The sequence below is a fragment of the Anolis carolinensis genome, chromosome 6 (assembly GCF_035594765.1).
Source record: "Anolis carolinensis isolate JA03-04 chromosome 6, rAnoCar3.1.pri, whole genome shotgun sequence".
Classification (NCBI taxonomy): Eukaryota; Metazoa; Chordata; class Lepidosauria; order Squamata; family Dactyloidae; genus Anolis; species Anolis carolinensis.
Genome location: NC_085846.1, coordinates 60,685,598 through 60,703,764, shown reverse-complemented (window position 1 = coordinate 60,703,764; position 18,167 = coordinate 60,685,598). Strand labels below are relative to the sequence as shown.

Below are 18,167 nucleotides of genomic sequence, written 5' to 3'. Positions count from 1 at the left end.
TAAAGCGGAATATAAATAAAGTGTATGATTATTATTATTTAAGCATTAAAGTATTTTAATTGTTTATGTAATTTTATGGTTAATTTATTTTCAATAAGCATTAAAGAAACTTCTCAGCTCTGTTATAGACACTCATTAGACCATTCTAAATGAGATTTTTTTTAAAAAGGCCAAGAGGCAAGAGAAAATGTGATCACCTATACTTAATTCTTTGAAATATGAAACCATTAAAATATATAAAAGTGCCCTGTACTCACTGGCCGATTGTCCAGTCATGTTTGTTGTAACTGGCAAAAGCTCCCCTAAGTTTTAAGAATGGGTTTCTCTTAGCATTGCTGCCTGTCATTGTTTTACAGACTGGAGATGGAACCTGGGATGTTGTAAATCTTGTTTTTCTGTCATGAAGCTAGTGAGGTTCCTCCTCCCCTTTCTGAGACATTCTACATACACAAAGTTAACTTAAATGGATGACCACAATCAAGGATTGGTTGTCAAAGGGATGACTGCAGAAGTTCAAGCAAATATGCTTGATAATGCTTCAATGGGGGGAAACCGGGAAGAAAACTCACCCAATACAAATGCTCACCTTTTTTATCCAAAACAACTGATAGAGCAGCATGTAAAGGAGTATCACCTTCCACAAGGGATACACACTGAGGATCTGCACCGGCACTCAGCAGCAAATATGCCAACTCAAACTCATTGTTCTTTAAGCATTGTTCAATCGGCTTTTCATTGAAAGTTCCAGTACCTTCTGGTGATGCTTTGAGGAAAAAAGAACATAAATAATTACCACCACAACCACAGGCTAACACAGAGTGGGTAGGGGAAGTAGTTAATGACAGATGCATTCAATAATTAGTTTAAATAGCTAAAAAAGCTGGAAAATGTTTCATACCCAAAAGCTTATGCAATACTCCTTAAGGTTGCTTTGTGTTCCTAAGGTACACTCAGTCTGAGAACTGAGTGTAGGTTTGAAAACCTGAAGCACTATAGAAACTGTCCATGGAATTCTTATGCTACCTATCTAGCTTCAACAGAACATTAACCATTTAAATTGAAGTGACTACCACCACTTTATATTGAAGACCTTGAGTAAGAGAAAATGAGAGAGAACGTGCAACTCGAGTCACCCTTAACCAGTAGAGTTAGGTAACATAGGGGCAACAGCTAATACCAAAAACAAGTCGTCTCTGTGATACATTATGTTAGGTCTCTGGGATACATTATTTTAAGTTGTAAAGAAATATCTAAACACATAATAAAACTTCTGAGGAGCCACCAAAGCTCGCCCTCCACTGACATTACAGGTTATAGTGAGCGTCACATCCTAATGTTCCTTTCATAGAATCATAGAATCATAGAATAGTAGAGTTGGAAGAGACCTCATGGGCCATCCAGTCCAACCCCCTGCTAAGAAGCAGGAAATCGCATTCAAAGCACCCCCGACAGATGGCCGTCCAACATCTGTTTAAAAGCCTCCAAAGAAGGAGCCTCCACCACAGTCTGGGGGAGAGAGTTCCACTGCCGAACAGCCCTCACAGTGAGGAAGTTCTTCCTGATGTTCAGGTGGAATCTCCTTTCCTGTAGTTTGAAGCCATTGTTCCGCGTCCTAGTCTGCAGGGCAGCAGAAAACAAGCTTGCTCCCTCCTCCCTATGGCTTCCCCTCACATATTTGTACATGGCTACTATGTCTCCTCTTAGCCTTCTCTTTTGCAGGCTAAACAGGCCCAGTTCTTTAAGCCGCTCCTCATAGGGCTTGTTCTCCAGACCTTTGATCATTTTAGTTGTCCTCCTCTGGATGCTTTCCAGCTTGTCAACATCTCCCTTCAACTGCGGTGCCCAGAATTGGACACAGTATTCTAGGTGTGGTCTGACCAAGGCAGAATAGAGGGGTAGCATGACTTCCCTGGATCTAGATGCTATACCCCTATTGATGCAGGCCAAAATCCCGTTGGCTTTTTTAGCAGCCGCATCACATTGCTGGCTCATGTTTAACTTGTTGTCCACAAGGACTCCAAGATCTTTTTCACATGTACTGCTGTCTAGCCAGGCGTTCCCCATTCTGTATCTTTGCATTCCATTTCTTCTGCCGAAGTGAAGTATCTTGCATTTGTCCCTGTTGAACTTCATTTTGTTAGTTTTGGCCCATCTCTCTAGTCTGTTAAGATTATTTTGAATTCTGCTCCTGCCTTCTGGAGTGTTGGCAATCCTTCCCAGTTTGGTGTCATCTGCAAACTTGATGATCATGCCTTCTAACCTATCGTCTAAGTCATCAATAAAGATGTTAAACAGAACTGGGCCCAGGACAGAACCCTGTGGCACTCCACTCGTGACTTCTTTCCAAGAACCCTTTGGGTTCGTTTGCTTAGCCAATTACAGATCCACCTAACCGTAGTTTTGTCTAGCCCACATTTTACTAGTTTGTTTGCCAGAAGGTTGTGAGGGACTTTGTCGAAGGCCTTACTGAAATCTAGGTACGCTACATCCACGGCATTCCCTGTATCGACCCAACCCGTAACTCTATCGAAAAAAGAGATCAGATTAGTCTGGCATGACTTGTTTTTGGTAAATCCGTGTTGACTATTAGCAATGACTGCATTTGTTTCTAAGTGTTTGCAGACCACTTCCTTAATGATCTTTTCCAGATCATTGCCTGGTATTGACGTGAGGCTGACCGGACGGTAATTGTGTGGTCGTTCTTTTTTCCTTTCTTGAAGATAGGGACCACATTTGCCCTCCTCTAATCTTCTGGGACTTCTCCCGTTCTCTAAGAACTCTCAAATATGATTGCTAGTGGTTCTGAAATAACTTCTGCTAGTTCCTTCAGTACTCTTGGATGTAGTTGATCTGGCCCTGGCGACTTAAATTCGTTTAGAGTGGCCAGGTGTTCCTGGACAACTTGTTTCCCTATTTGGGGTTGGATTTCCCCAAATCCTTCGTCCATTTCATGTTGCTGAGGTTGAGGATAGCTTTCTTTTTGTGAGAAGACCGAGGCAAAGAAGGCATTAAGCAGTTCTGCCTTTTCCCTACCCCGTCGCCATCACCCCATCCTCGCAGAGGCCCTATCACCTCCTTTTTCTTCCTTTTTCTACCAACATAAGCAAAAAAGCCTTTTTTGTTGTTTTTAATGTCCCTGGCAAGCCTGAGCTCATTTTGCGCTTTAGCCTTGCGAACCTTTTCCCTACAGGAGTTGGCTATACGTTTGAATTCTTCTTTGGTGAATTCTCCCCTTTTCCACTTCTTGTGCATATTTCTTTTGAATCTTAGCCCACTTAGAAGTTCTTTGGACATCCATTCTGGCTTTTTCGCACTTGTCATATTTTTTTTTCTTTGTTGGCACTGTTTGCATTTGCGCCTTGAGTATTTCACTTTTAAAAAACTCCCATCCATCCTTAACTCCCTTGTCTTTTAATATTGGCGTCCATGGAATGCCGCTCAGTATTTCCTTCATTTTTTGGAAGTCAGCTCTCTTAAAGTCCAGAATGCATGTTTGACTTGTCTTAGTTTCAGCCTTCCTTTGTATGGCAAACTGCAGGAGCACATGGTCACTTGCTCCTAAGGATCCGACCACTTCGACTGTATTGATCAGGTCTTCCACATTTGTTAAGATTAGATCAAGAGTTGCTGATCCCCTTGTTGCCTCTTCTATCTTCTGGACCATAACATTGTCTGCAAGGCAAGTGAGGAATTTGTTGGACTTTGTGCTCTTGGTCGAGTTTGTTTTCCAGCAGATATCAGGATAGTTGAAATCTCCCATGACTACTACATCTCTTCTTTGTGCCTGTTTGATCAGCTGTTGACAAAAGGCTTCATCAAGTCCTTCAGCCTGACTCAGGGGTCTGTAGTATACACCCACGACGAGATCTTTTTGAATCCCGGTTTCCTTGATTCTTATCCAGATGCTTTCAAGTTGGTTTCCCAGATTACAGTCTTGCATTTCTTCTGCAACGTAACTGTTTTTTGACATATAAAGCTACTCCCCCTCCTCTCCCCTTTGTTCTATTTCTGTGAAAGAGGTTATAGCCCTCAATGGCTACATTCCAGTGATGGGAGTCATCCCACCAGGTTTCAGTGATGCCTATAACGTCGTACGTGTGGTGCTGTGCTAAAAGTTGGAGTTCGTCTTGCTTATTTCCCATGCTCTGTGCATTAGTGTAAAGACATGTAAGCCCCTGTGATCTTCCCCCGAGCTGTTTATTTGGAATTATTGTGCTCTCCGTACTTGGTCCTTGCTGTGTTTGTGCAGCCCTCCGTTTAGCCTTTTGGCGGTTCCCTGTGGTCGTGGGTAATATAGTGTTTGCCAGGCTGTTGTTCTCCTCCCCCAGTGGATCTAGTTTAAAGTGCGCCTGATGAGGTTTGTGAGTTTGTGTGCAAAAAGATGTTTTCCTACTTGTGTGAGATGCACCCCATCACTTGCCAGTAGGCCATCCTCCTGGAAGAGTAGGCCATGGTCAAGGAAGCCAAAATGCTCCTCTTGACACCATTTTCTGAGCCTGTACTATTTTTCTGGCCCTTGTAGAGCCGTGTCTACAACGGGGAGGAGGGATGAAAAGATCACATGTCTTTCCCTCTCCATTAGTGTGGAATTTTCATATCCATGCTCACTGCCTCTCCCTTAACCCTTTTCTATTATTTTCTATTGCACTCAGCAACTGAAGATACTAAAGAGAGGGTTTGGGGAGAATTCATCATGATTTCTAGTAGTTGTAAGGACTGGGATGTATAGCTCACTTGCAATCTAAGAACACTCTGAACCCCACCAACAATGGACCTGGAACTAATTTGGCACAAAGATCCAACATGGCCAACTTTGCATACTGGAGGGGTTTGGGGGTGATTGACCTTGACATCAGGAATAATAGTTCACCCATATTCAGAGAACATTGAACCCATCTGACGATGGATCTGAACCAAACTAGGCACACAGACCCAAGATGGCTAACTGTGAATACTGGCAGGCTTTGTGGGTAATTGAATTTGGTATCAGAGGCTTCTAGTTCATCCATACTCAGAGAATACTGAATCCAGCATATGAGAGAGCTCGACCAAACTTGGCAAACAGACTTTGAATACTGGTGGGGTTTGGGGTGATTGGCCCACGATTTTGGGAATTGCAGTTCACCCAGATTGTTATGCATTTTCTAATGGGAGCATTCATAAAAAACAACAGGAAAGACTGGCTTTTTTCTAAGAAATAGAGCTACAAATTACCGAACTGATATGACCTAACACACCAAAACAAACAATGTCTTTTTCAAATAACCCAGGTACCTAAGCTAGTCATTAAATAAACAAAAAGTCAAAATCCAATAGCAGGGACAGAGGAGTACAGGGCTTGCCATCCATAATCTTCCAAGGTCAAATAAAAGAGTAAGACAGGGACTTCCGGTGTGGGAATATGGCGTTGAGACGGATCCTCTGAAGCTCTGCTAGAGGATCAGCCTTCCCGTTGGTTGGGTAGAGCGGACGCTCCCTCTCCCCTGGCGGACTGAAGCGGGGAGACTGCGCAACCCACGGGGAACCCGATGGCCCATAAAGGAACCCCTCCATCAAGGGGGGGATCCTAAAAGGGTCCGGGACAACCCCCATAGGGTACGGCGAACCTCGGGAGGAGGCGAACCGACTGCCGGACAGGCAGACGGAACACTCATCGCCACCACATCACCACAAGAAGAGAAATTTTAAAAAAAAGGAAGAGGTATAAAAGGAAGAAAGAAAGAAGGTCGCTTCGGTAGGAGGGTAAGAGTACTTCATTCATACTACTATCAATTGAACTAATTGAATGATATAAGTATTCAGACGGAGAGAGACAACAGGGGACCTAATGACCTGGAAAAATAAAATAAAATAAAAGGAATAAAACACTTGCTTGCCAAAGAACCCAGGCGCAAGAGAACTGATGTAACATATAATTAGAGCAAAATCTGTTTTAATAGAATTGTACTAAAGTTGCATTGGATTCTTAAGACTGAAGATGGCGACTATAAAGGACTGACCTTGGAAACGCTGGCGATATTAAGACAATAGTGAATCGGCAGGATCGAATAGAGGGAGAGGTGTGGACGAGCTCCAGAGGAGGAGAGACCTCGGAGGGGGAGAGGAAGAACTCTCGCGAGAGAGGGCACTGACGCGCCAACACACAGACAAGGGAAAAAAAAAAACCAAACAGAGAGAAGAAGAGGAAGGGGGGGAAAGCAACGCGAGAGGACACAGGAAGAAAAAAGAAGGAAGGCAACACGCGAGAAGAGAAGGGAAGCCGGAAAACATCTCCATATAGATACGCGCAGACCTTAGTGGAACTAAAATAATTCTAAGAGTACACATTGTGGATATTATAAGGAAAATGGCTTATAAATTAAGAAGCGAGAAGGAAATAAAGGACCTGAGGGTCATGCAGAAAAGAGCATCATTCTCGGAAGAATCGCAAGTTAAAGAGATGACTGAGATGATTCTCAAAGAACTTCATAGGATGCAAGAGAAGCAAGATGCCTACCAAAAACTGGCTCAAGAGCAGATGTTAGACTTTAAGAAATCAAAAATGAATTGAAAGGAATGAAACAAGAAATAGGAAGTATAAGTCAAGAACTAAAAGAATTAAAAAGTGATAAAGCAGAACTCAGAAAATCACACAAAAACTGCAAAGAGAGGTACAAATATTAGAAGGAAAAACTAATAAAATCGAAACAAAACAAGAACTGATGGAAATGAAAGAAATGGAATACCAACTGAGACTACGAAACATCTACGAAGAATCAAGAGAAAATATAAGAAGTGTGGTAGTAGAGATTATGGCCAACCTTACCCAATGCCCAATAGAGGAGATAGAAAACAGAATAGACAGAGTTTACAGAATCAACACAAACTACGCAAAAAGAAACAAGACACCACGAGATGTAATAGTGAATTTCACAAAGAAAATCTATAGAGATGAAATATTGAAACTGAATAATGAAAATTACGTCAAATTTAAAGAGAAAAAGGTGGTAATACTGAGAGAATTCCCCCTGGACACCATAAACAGAAGAAGAAAATACTTTTTCCTAGTAGAGGAATTGAAAAGACATAATATTAGATTGCGGTGGGAAAAAACAGAGGGTTTGATGACTACATACAAAGGAGAGAAATATTGGATTACAACAGAGGAGAAGGCACAACATTTTTACAAACGGATTAAAAAGGAGGTGGAGGAAGAGGAGGAGACAGATCAGGATGACAGAATGATGAGAGGAAAACCCGGACGGAAAAATTACAACAAAAAAAGACAGGAAATAGACGGAAAAAAACAACTAAGAAACGAACAGCCAATAGGAGAAGACAAATCAGAAGAAGAGGGAGAGGAAGAAGAAGTTACTGACGAGAACTCAATCAACCCCTCAGAGGAGGAAGGGAAGGATCTAAATGAAAAAGAAGAAGAATGAGTATGAGTAGAAAGTTAAAATTGTATAGCAACAACGTAAACGGACTGAACGCACCCCAGAAGCGGAATAAAATGTTTAGTAGGCTCAATAAATTGGATTATGATATAATCTCTTTACAAGAAGTACATATAAAACAATCCCATGCTAAATTTTTATTACAACAAAAATTAGGACAAGAATTCTACTCCCTGGATGCGCAGAAAAAAAAGAGGGGTGGTCACATACATTAAATCTAAAATTCCCGCTGAATTAAGTTTTAAGGATAACGAGGGTAGAATATTAGGGGTCGCAATAAAGTTAGAAAATTTAAAAATATTAGTGTGTAATATTTACGCACCAAATGAGTCAAAAACAACATTTGTGAAAAAACTTAAAGAATTATTAACAGATAAGGAATTCGATGGGATAATACTAATGGGAGACTTCAACGGAGTCCTAAATAATGAAATAGACAAAAACCCAGGAACAGACAAGGAAAACAGGAAAAATAAAGGAACATTATCTAAAGAATTTAAGAAATTTAAGGAGGAATATAATCTGGTAGATATATGGAGGTTACAACACGAAAAGGAGAGGGATTATACTTTTTTCTCAGCAAGACATAAAAGTTGGTCCCGAATCGACATGTTTTGGATATCAAGATCACTAAGCCCTAAAGTAACAAAAACAAAGATTTTACCTATGATAGATACAGACCACAGCCCGATAGAATTGATATTAAACCAAAAAAGGGGGAAATGGAAATGGAGATTAGACGGAAATCTCCTAAAAAAGAAAGAGGATATCGAGAAAAATAAGACACCGGCCCTGAGCAAGCTGTCTGGTAAATGGTAGGAAGTAGCTTCCTTGTCATTCCTTCCATAGTCAGCAGGGAGGAATCGAAATCCAGACAGGGAGGCGGGGAAGGGAAGGGAGGAGGGGAAGGGAAGGGAAAGAAGGGAACAGTTACTCAGAATCATGAAATAAAGGGAATGAAAAGTAAATGGAATGTTAAGCAAAATGAATGTTATTTAAATGTTGATGGGTGATTTAAATATTATGTCAGTGAATATTAACGGTCTGAAATCAGAAGTCAAAAAGCATAATTATCCAAACTTTTATCTGAAAATCAGATTAGAGTCGCCCTCTTGCAAGAAACACACAAACAGGATACAAGAACTAAGCTGTTAAACTTTACTAATTGGGAAACTCAGTATGAATCTAAGGGTTCAAGCAGATCTCGAGGAGTAGCTATTATTATAAAAAATGACCTAAATTTTGAAACAGGGAAAGTAATCACAGATGGGGAAGGGAGGTTTATAATGGTATGTGGGAAAATAAATAATTGTAAAGTTTCATTTATCAGTGTTTACGGTCCCAACCAGAGGCAAAAAAGATTCGTTAATAAAATCTTTAAAAAAATAGATCAAGAGGCAGAGGGGGATATCATTATTGGAGGGGATCTGAATTTAGATCTGTATAAGAAAAGAAAGAATGGGGAGAAAAATAAAGTTAATTTTAAGAAATGGAATATTCAGGAAGTCAATGAAAGAACTGGAAGAAGAGTGGACACCCCCACATTTTATTCAGCCAGGCACAATTCATTTTCTACATTAGATTATTTTTTTGTGGGTAATAACAATACATGGCCTATAATTGAAACATCAGTGGGAAGTAGGTGGCCAGGAGATCATGCTCCACTCTTTCTTAAATTAGGAATTAGCAGTAGGAAGATAGAATATAAATGGAGATTTAACCCATTGGTTACGTTCAAGGATCAAGATAAACAGGAGCTAAAAGAAGAAATAAAACATTATTTTAGAATTAATAGATCGCCTGACTTAAAGGAAAACACAATTTGGGATGCCTTTAAAGCAGTGATTAGGGGAAAATGTATCACAATGGAATGGGGTATTAAAAAAAGATTAAAAGAGAGAGGAGAGGAACTAAAACAGGAAGGAGACAAATTATTTCAGAATTTCCAAAAAAACCCTTCAGTTCAAAATAAAGAAAGATGGAAAGAGAATAAGAAGGTATTAGAAGATTTGGAAAAAATTGAAGTAACAAAAAAATACTTATTCGTAAAGAATGATTCCCATGTTAACTCTCTAAATAACACAAAGAGATTAGCAAGCTATTTAAAAAAAAAGAAAGGGAGAAACATGGTAAAAAAATTAAAGGATGAGAATGGTCAAATTAAAACCAAGGAAGAAGACTTGAGGGAAATAATGGCAAGTTATTATGAAAAGTTGTATGCAAACAAAGAAACAGAAAGGTCAGAGGGAGTTGTTGTAAGAAAATTAGACCCACAGGACCAAATAGGACTAAATAAAACTATTACTAGTAAGGAAATTGAAGAAGTTATTAATAATCTTAAACCAAACTCTTCCCCCGGACCTGATGGTTTTACCTCTAACTTTTATAAAATATTTCAACCAGAAATTACTCCAAATTTAGAAATCTTATTTAATGAGATACTAAAGAATAGAACAATCCCTGAAACATGGAAAAGATCCGAAATAATCACAATCTTAAAACCCAATAAAGACGAGTCTGATCCCAATTCTTACAGGCCAATCACCCTATGCAACGTTGATTATAAAATTTTTACAAAACTCCTTGCTAATAGATTAACAGACATAATCCCAAAACTGATAGGGGAAGACCAATACGGTTTTATTAAAAATAGAAGACTCGCAGACCCAATTAGAAATATACTCAATGTAATCAATCAAGCTACTAGAGAAAAAGAAAAACTGTTGTTATTAAAATTGGATGTCTACAAAGCGTTCGACACGGTCAACCATCATTATCTTCAGCAAGTCTGTGAAGAATATAATCTGGGGAGAGAGTTCTGTGAAGTAATTAAGGAACTTTACAAAGATAACCTAGCACAATTACTTATAAATGGAACCAGGACAAGAATAATCAAGATTAATAGTGGAACTAAACAAGGCTGTCCACTCTCCCCCATTCTATTTGCTTTGGCAATAGAACCGTTAGCAAATTTTATTAGGGAGGATGACAAAATTAAAGGTTTCAAAATTGCAAGGGAATTAATCAAAATTAATTTATTTGCGGATGATGCCATGGTTTTAATGGGATCACCAATGGAATCTATAAAAGAAGTTATTCAGACCGTAAAAAAATTTGAGAATCTGTCAGGATTGGCCATTAATATCCAAAAATCAGAAATTTTACATAAAAATCTATCTTGGAAAGAGTTAAAAGAAATACAGACCATATCTGGGATAAGATTAGGAGAAAAGAAGTTAAAATATTTAGGCGTTTATATTCCCAAAAATTTAAACAATATAATTCAATTAAATTATAACCATTTATGGAAAAAAGTAAACAATCAAATTCGTAATTGGAATAATCGGAACTGGGATATATCAAACAAAATTAAGATAGTTAAAATGATGATTCTCCCCAAATTTCTATTCCTATTTCAAGCCCTTCCATATAGTATCCCCAGTAAAATAATTAAGAAATGGGACAACTCAATAAAAACCTGGATAACAGGTAGAAATAAAAATAGAATTCCCAATTCAGTATTCTATTCCTCAGAACAGCACGGAGGATGGGGGGCAGCCAATCTACAAGACTATTATGAAGCCTGTCAACTAATTGCCTATGTTTAAAAGGATGGGTAGATAATAAAATTCTAAAAGAAATTAAAGGAGGGCCAATGATCTCATCCATGGAGTGTTGGAAAAAATGGCAAGGTAAACTGCCAATAAATAAAGTAGATATACTCCCAATAGAGTTTTTAAATAATAAAAAGGAACAGATATTTGGTAAAGCGATAACAATTTTTAAACAAAATGGAATGAAATTGATAAAAGACCTCTTAAACCCAGATGGGACAATCAAGGATTGGGAAATGATAAAAGACATTTGTGGGCAAAGTAACTGGCTTCTTTGGAGTGGACTGAAACAAAGGATTATGAATTGGAAGAAAAAGGAAGGTCCAGAAACAGATTTTGACCAAATTTTAAAATGGAAATTAGAAAAGGAAAAAGGCCTGATGGGTTTTATTTATAAGATATTAATTGAAAAACAATATAAATTGAAACAAACATTGGCTGAGATATGGAAAGAAGACATGAATATTAACGACTCTGATATCGAATACTGGATCAACTCAATTAAAAACATCAAGCAGATAAGGATAAGAGAAACCCAAAGGAAAATACTGACTAAATGGTATAGAACCCCAATACAATTGGCTTATATAACTAAAACAACCACAAAATTGTGTTGGCACGGATGTGGGATAACTGGCTCATATATTCATATGTGGTGGGAATGTGATAAAGTGCAAAAATTTTATAACAAGGTAAAGAAGGAAATGGAAGATTTAACAGGACATAAATTGATTTTGAAAAATAAAGAATTCTTCATCCAGAAATTAGATAAGAATAAAATTACTAAGGACTGGGGGGAAATCATAAAATACATGTTAGTTGCCGCTCAAGCAACAGTTGCCTTGGGTTGGAAAGAACAAACAAAATGGGAAGTTAAAAAATGGTATGAATACCTAGCTGATTTTATGCTTCAAGATTATATCTTTGAAAGGAGAACTAAATATATATCAGGCCGAATCAAAAAGAATTGGGATCTGAAATGGGGAAGATTGATAGATAGAGTCAAAGGACAAAGAAAATATAAAGAATTGAATCATTCTCTACTTACGATTGATCAATTAAAATAATATCTGAAAAAAAGGGAATCAACATATATAAATAGAATAAAAATTGGAGAGAAGTATTATTTTACAGAGAAAGAAATTGCAAATCAATTCTTTAAATTCTATAGTAAATTATACGAGAAGGATAAGATCCCAGAAGAAAACATTACAAGCTACTTGGGGAAACTAAAACTAGAAAGAATAACAACCGAGGAAAGGGAAGTATTAAATAAAGAAATTTCAAGAAAAGAAATAAAGGATGCGATTAAAAAATTAGATGGATCCAAAGCCCCAGGACCGGATGGACTATCTGCAATATACTATAAGACATTCGAAAATGAATTAATACCACATCTCCAAAACATAATGAATATAATAAGAAATGAAAGAAAAATGCCAGATTCTTGGAAGGAAGCCTCAATTACGGTAATACACAAAGAAAATACGGACCCAGAAGAGATTAAGAATTATAGGCCCATTTCCTTGCTAAACATAGATTATAAAATTTTCTCTAATATATTGGCTGAGAGATTAAAAAATTTCTTAGTTAACTGGATAAAAGAGGATCAAGTAGGATTTCTTCCTAACAGACACATCAAGGACAACATCCGCATAGTTTTAGACTTAATAGAATATTACGAAACAAATAGCCAAAGAGAAGTATTATTTCTAGCTATAGACGCTGAGAATTTCAAATTTCTAGCTCAAGAATTAGACATGGGGTATTATTTTCAAAATTTATTAGAAGCAATTTATCAAAATCAGACAGCAAAAATTATAGTAAATGGAATAGAAACAGAACCAATCAAAATTCAAAAAGGGACAAGACAGGGCTGCCCGTTGTCACCATTAATATTTATAATGTCATTAGAAATATTACTTAATAAAATTAGAGAAAATAAAGAATTACAGGGTGCAGAGATACAAGGTGTCAATTATAAAATAAGAGCCTATGCAGATGATCTGATTTGTTTTATAGAGGAACCGTTAAAGAAAGGAGGGAAATGGATTGAGACCATTAAAGAATATGGGGAAGTGGCTGGCTTCAAAATGAACATAAACAAAACTAAAGCTTTAGCGAAAAATATACAAAAGAAAAAACAAGACAGCATAATAGAGCAATTAGGTATACAGATAACTTCTAAAATCAAATACCTGGGGATAGACATCACACCAAAAAATATCCAACTACTGAAAAATAATTATGAGAAAATATGGAAGGGGATAAAAAAAAGAATTAGAAACTTGGAGAAACCTAAAAATTTCACTATTGGGAAGAATTTCAACTGTCAAAATGAATATACTTCCAAAGATGTTATTCTTGTTTCAGTGTCTCCCAATCTTAAGGAATCAGAAAAATTTTATCAATTGGAACAGAGACATAAGTAAATTTATATGGAATGGGAAGAAGCCCCGCATTAAAATAAAAAATTTGACAGATGAGAAGAGTAGAGGAGGTCTTGCACTACCCAACCTGAAACTCTATTATGAAGCAACCAACCTGTTATGGATAAGAGATTGGATACAAATAAAAAATAGAAAAATATTGAATCTAGAAGGTTTTGACTTGAGGATTGGGTGGCATGCATACCTATGGTATGACAGAACCAAATTAGAGAAAAAATTTTGTAATCATATAATTAGATCAGCATTAATAAAAACCTGGCAAAAATACAAAACCAGAATGTATAATAAAACCCCAGGATGGTTATCACCCTTAGAAGCATCACAAAGGAGGCTATTGGGATGGTCAAGTTGGCCAAAATATGAGGAACTAATAAAGAAACAGGATTCAGAGCACATATTAAAAACACAACAAGAGATAAAAATAAAGTATCCAAACATATCATGGCTACAGTATGGCCAACTTAAGGAACTCTTTAAAAAAGACAAAACTATGGGTTTTATGGAAAATAATAATAGATGGGATAGAATCTTTAATACAGAAAGAAAAACAATATCGAAAATATATAAAATACTACTGGAATGGGATACAGAAACTGAAATAATTAAAGATTGCATGATTAAATGGGCGAGAAATATTGGGAGATCGATACAATTGGAAGAATGGGAGGCATGCTGGGGTAGGAAATTAAAATTTACATATTCATATGACTTAAAGGAAAACTGGACGAAGATGTTCTACAGATGGCATATAACACCAAAAAGATTAGGACTAATAAACAAAAGTATGAGTTCAAAATGCTGGAAATGTAGAGAGGAAGAGGGTTCATACTTCCACATTTGGTGGACATGTAAAAGAGCAAAAGAATTCTGGACAAAAATCCATGAGAGTACACAAATCATTTTGGATAAAAAGTTTAACAAAACACCTGAAATATACCTATTAGGCATTTCAAACTTCCCCCCAGGTTCAAATGAAGAAAAGATAATAACATATTTAACAACGGCAGCTAGAATTATATATGGGAGATTTTGGAGACAAAAAGAAATTCCTAATAAAACAGATTGGCTAAATAAAATTTTAGAAATAAAAAATATGGACAGATTAACCTTTTTAATGTCTAAACAACAGGGAAAACCAAGAAAAGAAACAAATTGGCAACAAGTGGAGAACTACATAAATAAGAAGGAGAAAGGAAAAACGAATAAAAAAGAGGTCATACATTTAGATATACACACACACAAAAGGAAAAAGATTGGATGAAGAAGGAGAAAGAAGTATGAGCAGAAGACCAACCCCACCGGATGACCTGGAAGTCCTATTTTAATTAATTTTTTTTTCTTTTTTTCTTTTTCTTTTCTTTTTTTTCTTCTTTTTCTTTTCCTCCATCCCTGTCTTCCCTCTATCTGCCCCCTCACTTTTACCCCTATTTTTCTCTTTTTATTCTTTATTTTCCCCAATGCTATTTTATCATATATATGGAAACTTCTAATAAAGATTTATATTTTAAAAAAATAAAAGAGTAAGACAGAATAATAATAATAATAATAATAATAATAATAATAATAATAATAATAATGCCCAAGATCATGTGATGATCAGAACACGTGGATTAATGTTCTGTGGGTGTTTAGTGTAAAGGAACTACTTTTTATACCAATGGTGGTATACCAATGGTGGTAAAGAAGCATGTAGTGTACTTATGATTTGGTACTTGATGCGAGATTGGTGGCAACTAGGGAAGTGTTTAAAAACGAGAATTTTGAGCCTTCCGAGTGTAAGGAGTTTGTTGTGTGCCTTCAAGTCCTGTATCTTGAGTGTTTGGGGGAAAGGGTGCATAAAAACAGGTTTTCTTCAATGTGAACACTATGTGTCGAAGGCTCTCTACCATTAAGTAAATCTCACCTCGTTATCTTTCCATGGGTAAGGGCTGAACTCTCAAATGCCTAGAGAAATCACAGCCAACCTATTCCTTCTGACCTAGCAGTACCAAAATAGCTCACAGCACCAAATTTCAATTTTGCTTGATTATTTTTGTTTCCTGGCTATGCTGGCTGGAAGATTCGAGAAGTAACTTTTTCAAGGTCTTATTATTGCATAAAACAATAAGAAGACTAAGATTCAGAGATGGAACCTGAGTTCAAATTATAGGAAAGGAGATTCCACCTGAACATTAGAAATAATTTCCTGACCATAAGGGCTGTTAAACAGTGGAACTTTCTGCCTCAGAGTGTGGTGGAAGCAGTTTCCTTGGAGGCGTTTAAACAGAGACTGGATGACCATCTGTCAGGGGTGCTTTGGTTGTGCTTTTTCAGTATGGCAGGGGGTTGGACTAGATGGACCATGTGATCTCTTCCAACTCTATGATTCTATGAATATATCACTACCATATCTGTTCAATATGCAAATAAATGGCATATTAATGACATTTGTGATGCATAGGTTTTGAAGAGCATTTCAATATCCAAAAATATTTACCTCCCCTCTGTATCAAGCCTCTTATAAGTGGCACTCGTCGCTTATCTGATCCTTCCATGTGTTTCAAGACAATCCCAATATCAAAGTCTGAAAGACTGCAGCTCTTAAGAAGGCCCTCTCCTGATGCCACCTCGCCTGTGGCCTTTCGGGTCAGCAGCAACAGAACTTCATGCCACTTTCGCTTCTCCAGCAATAGTTTTATCAAGTTACTGGCACAGGCAGGAGGAATATCAAAGATGATTTCGTCAGGAATTTCTGCATAGGAAAAGAAAAAAAAACTACTACATCTTTCAAAGGAAACAAGAAACTGAGAGACTCTTGCTAGATGCTTACATCACAAACCATAATAATGTCTTACTTTCACCCTTATTAAGTAAATACTAGCTTGGAACACTGGGTTGAAGCCATACTTGGCCATCTTTAATGTAGATCACCTGCAAAATATTCAAAATAGGGCGGGATAAATATGTTGATAACAAGATAAAGACAATATGAACAGGACGTCTGCTTCTAGTATCTTCAGACTAGATCAAAAGGCAGCAAGAAGAAAATCACAAGCAACAAAGACCCTGTATGTCTCTCACTTACGATTGCAGCACATCCTAGAGGCCATACACATAAATGCTGCCTGGATTTGGAACAGAACATGTGATCATTCTGTCTTTTAATACTATAGCTGTAAACTTGTGCATGAGACATTACAAGTGACAAAGTATTTAACACATCCAAAAAACGCTGCATGAGTTTTCTTCTTCAATCGGAAAAATCAAAAAACAAATTTCTGGGGTGGGGGGGTGGGGATACATTTCCTTCCCAAATACTGCCGTTTTTCAATTCTTCTCTGCTTCAGCTGTGGCCTTCATCAAGCATTCCATAATATGGGTTGGTTAAGATCATGCTGTCATTACAAAAGGCTATTCCTTTTTTATTTATTGTCAAAAAAGATGGAGAACATCACAAAATGCAAGATATTTAAAATGGCATGCTATGGAATCTCCAAATATAGACAATATAGACTCAAAAAAGTATAAAACACCAAGTGACAATTTTATCTGCCACTCTATGATTATTTATGCCCTGCTTTCTCTCTTTCTCTTTCTGCAAAAGAGACTCTTGGAGGCTTAGAGTAAAACCAAATGAAATGCAATTTAAAACCTAAAAATACACGAACATCAAAATAAAATTAAATATTAATGCTATTCAAAAGGAAATACCATAGTTAAAATCCTTAAAACTGATCTATACAAAAGGGGGTCAAAGCACCACCTAAAGCTATTTCTATAACCCTCAACCTTTCTAGACTCCTAGGGTCACTTCTTTCCCCTAATCACAGAAAGGGTGACTTCTGTCCTGGAAGCCACTTTTTCAATAGGTTACAGTTACTATCACCCTCCCATTGTTTGATATATATATACATATTTTGAAATCTAAACATTTGTCCACTTAGGGATTTTGACCTACTTTGCAGTTGCAGGCCATGCAACTTCCAAAGAGTTTCAGAGCAAAACACAGTCTCCTATATCCACCTGGATTTGTCTTTGCTGTTATTCTGTGTCTTCAAGTTATTCCCAATTTATGGTGACCCAAAGGTTCTTTTCACAGGGATTTTCTGGAGCAGAGACTATGTGACTCGTCCTTCGTTACCCTGTGGGTTTCTATAGCTGAGGGGGGATTCATCCCTTGGTTTCCAAAGTCATAGGGCAACGCTTAATCCAAGCTACTTTTACCAGGTTGTTTTTATTGCCTGCAAGTTTATGGGACCTCAGGTATATAAAATAGATATAAAATCAAACATTACTGAAAATAAATCAGGAATTGTAAGGCTTCCTAAACAGGCTTATTTTCCTTTTAATGAAGTACAGCTGAAGAATTTTCTGTAGAGTCCACAGTAAATGCATTCAGAAACCTTTTACTTCTGTCAATTTTTGTGACCCCAACATTGAGTTAAGGGGACCCCATTTAGGGTTCGGGGCCCAAATAAGAATCAGTTTAAGAATCAGTGGCTTAGAAGACACACTTGTTTGGGAAGTTAGCAGAATCTCTCCTACCACAAGTTAACTGCAAAGTGAAGATCACTAATTCTTCCAAGATTTGTTAAATTTTCTAGAAATCACCAGAATATTTATATATGAGGCAAGAACTACAGTGTCTTATCAACTGTTCCCTTTTGATAACTTGATGGTCCTCTACC

General features: G+C 37.2%; 1 protein-coding gene across 2 annotated transcripts in view; it reads right to left on the bottom strand.

Annotated features, from left to right (window-relative positions):
• Window positions 1-18,167, bottom strand: part of trank1 (tetratricopeptide repeat and ankyrin repeat containing 1) — a 107,537-nt gene that overhangs the window by 35,750 nt on the left and 53,620 nt on the right. For both annotated transcript variants that reach the window (XM_062958232.1, XM_062958233.1), the window contains 2 exons: window positions 15,977-16,231; window positions 587-763 (listed from right to left, as the gene is read on the bottom strand). In XM_062958232.1, coding sequence (XP_062814302.1) covers window positions 587-763; window positions 15,977-16,231 — 432 coding nt within the window. The remainder of the gene's footprint in view (window positions 1-586; window positions 764-15,976; window positions 16,232-18,167) is intronic.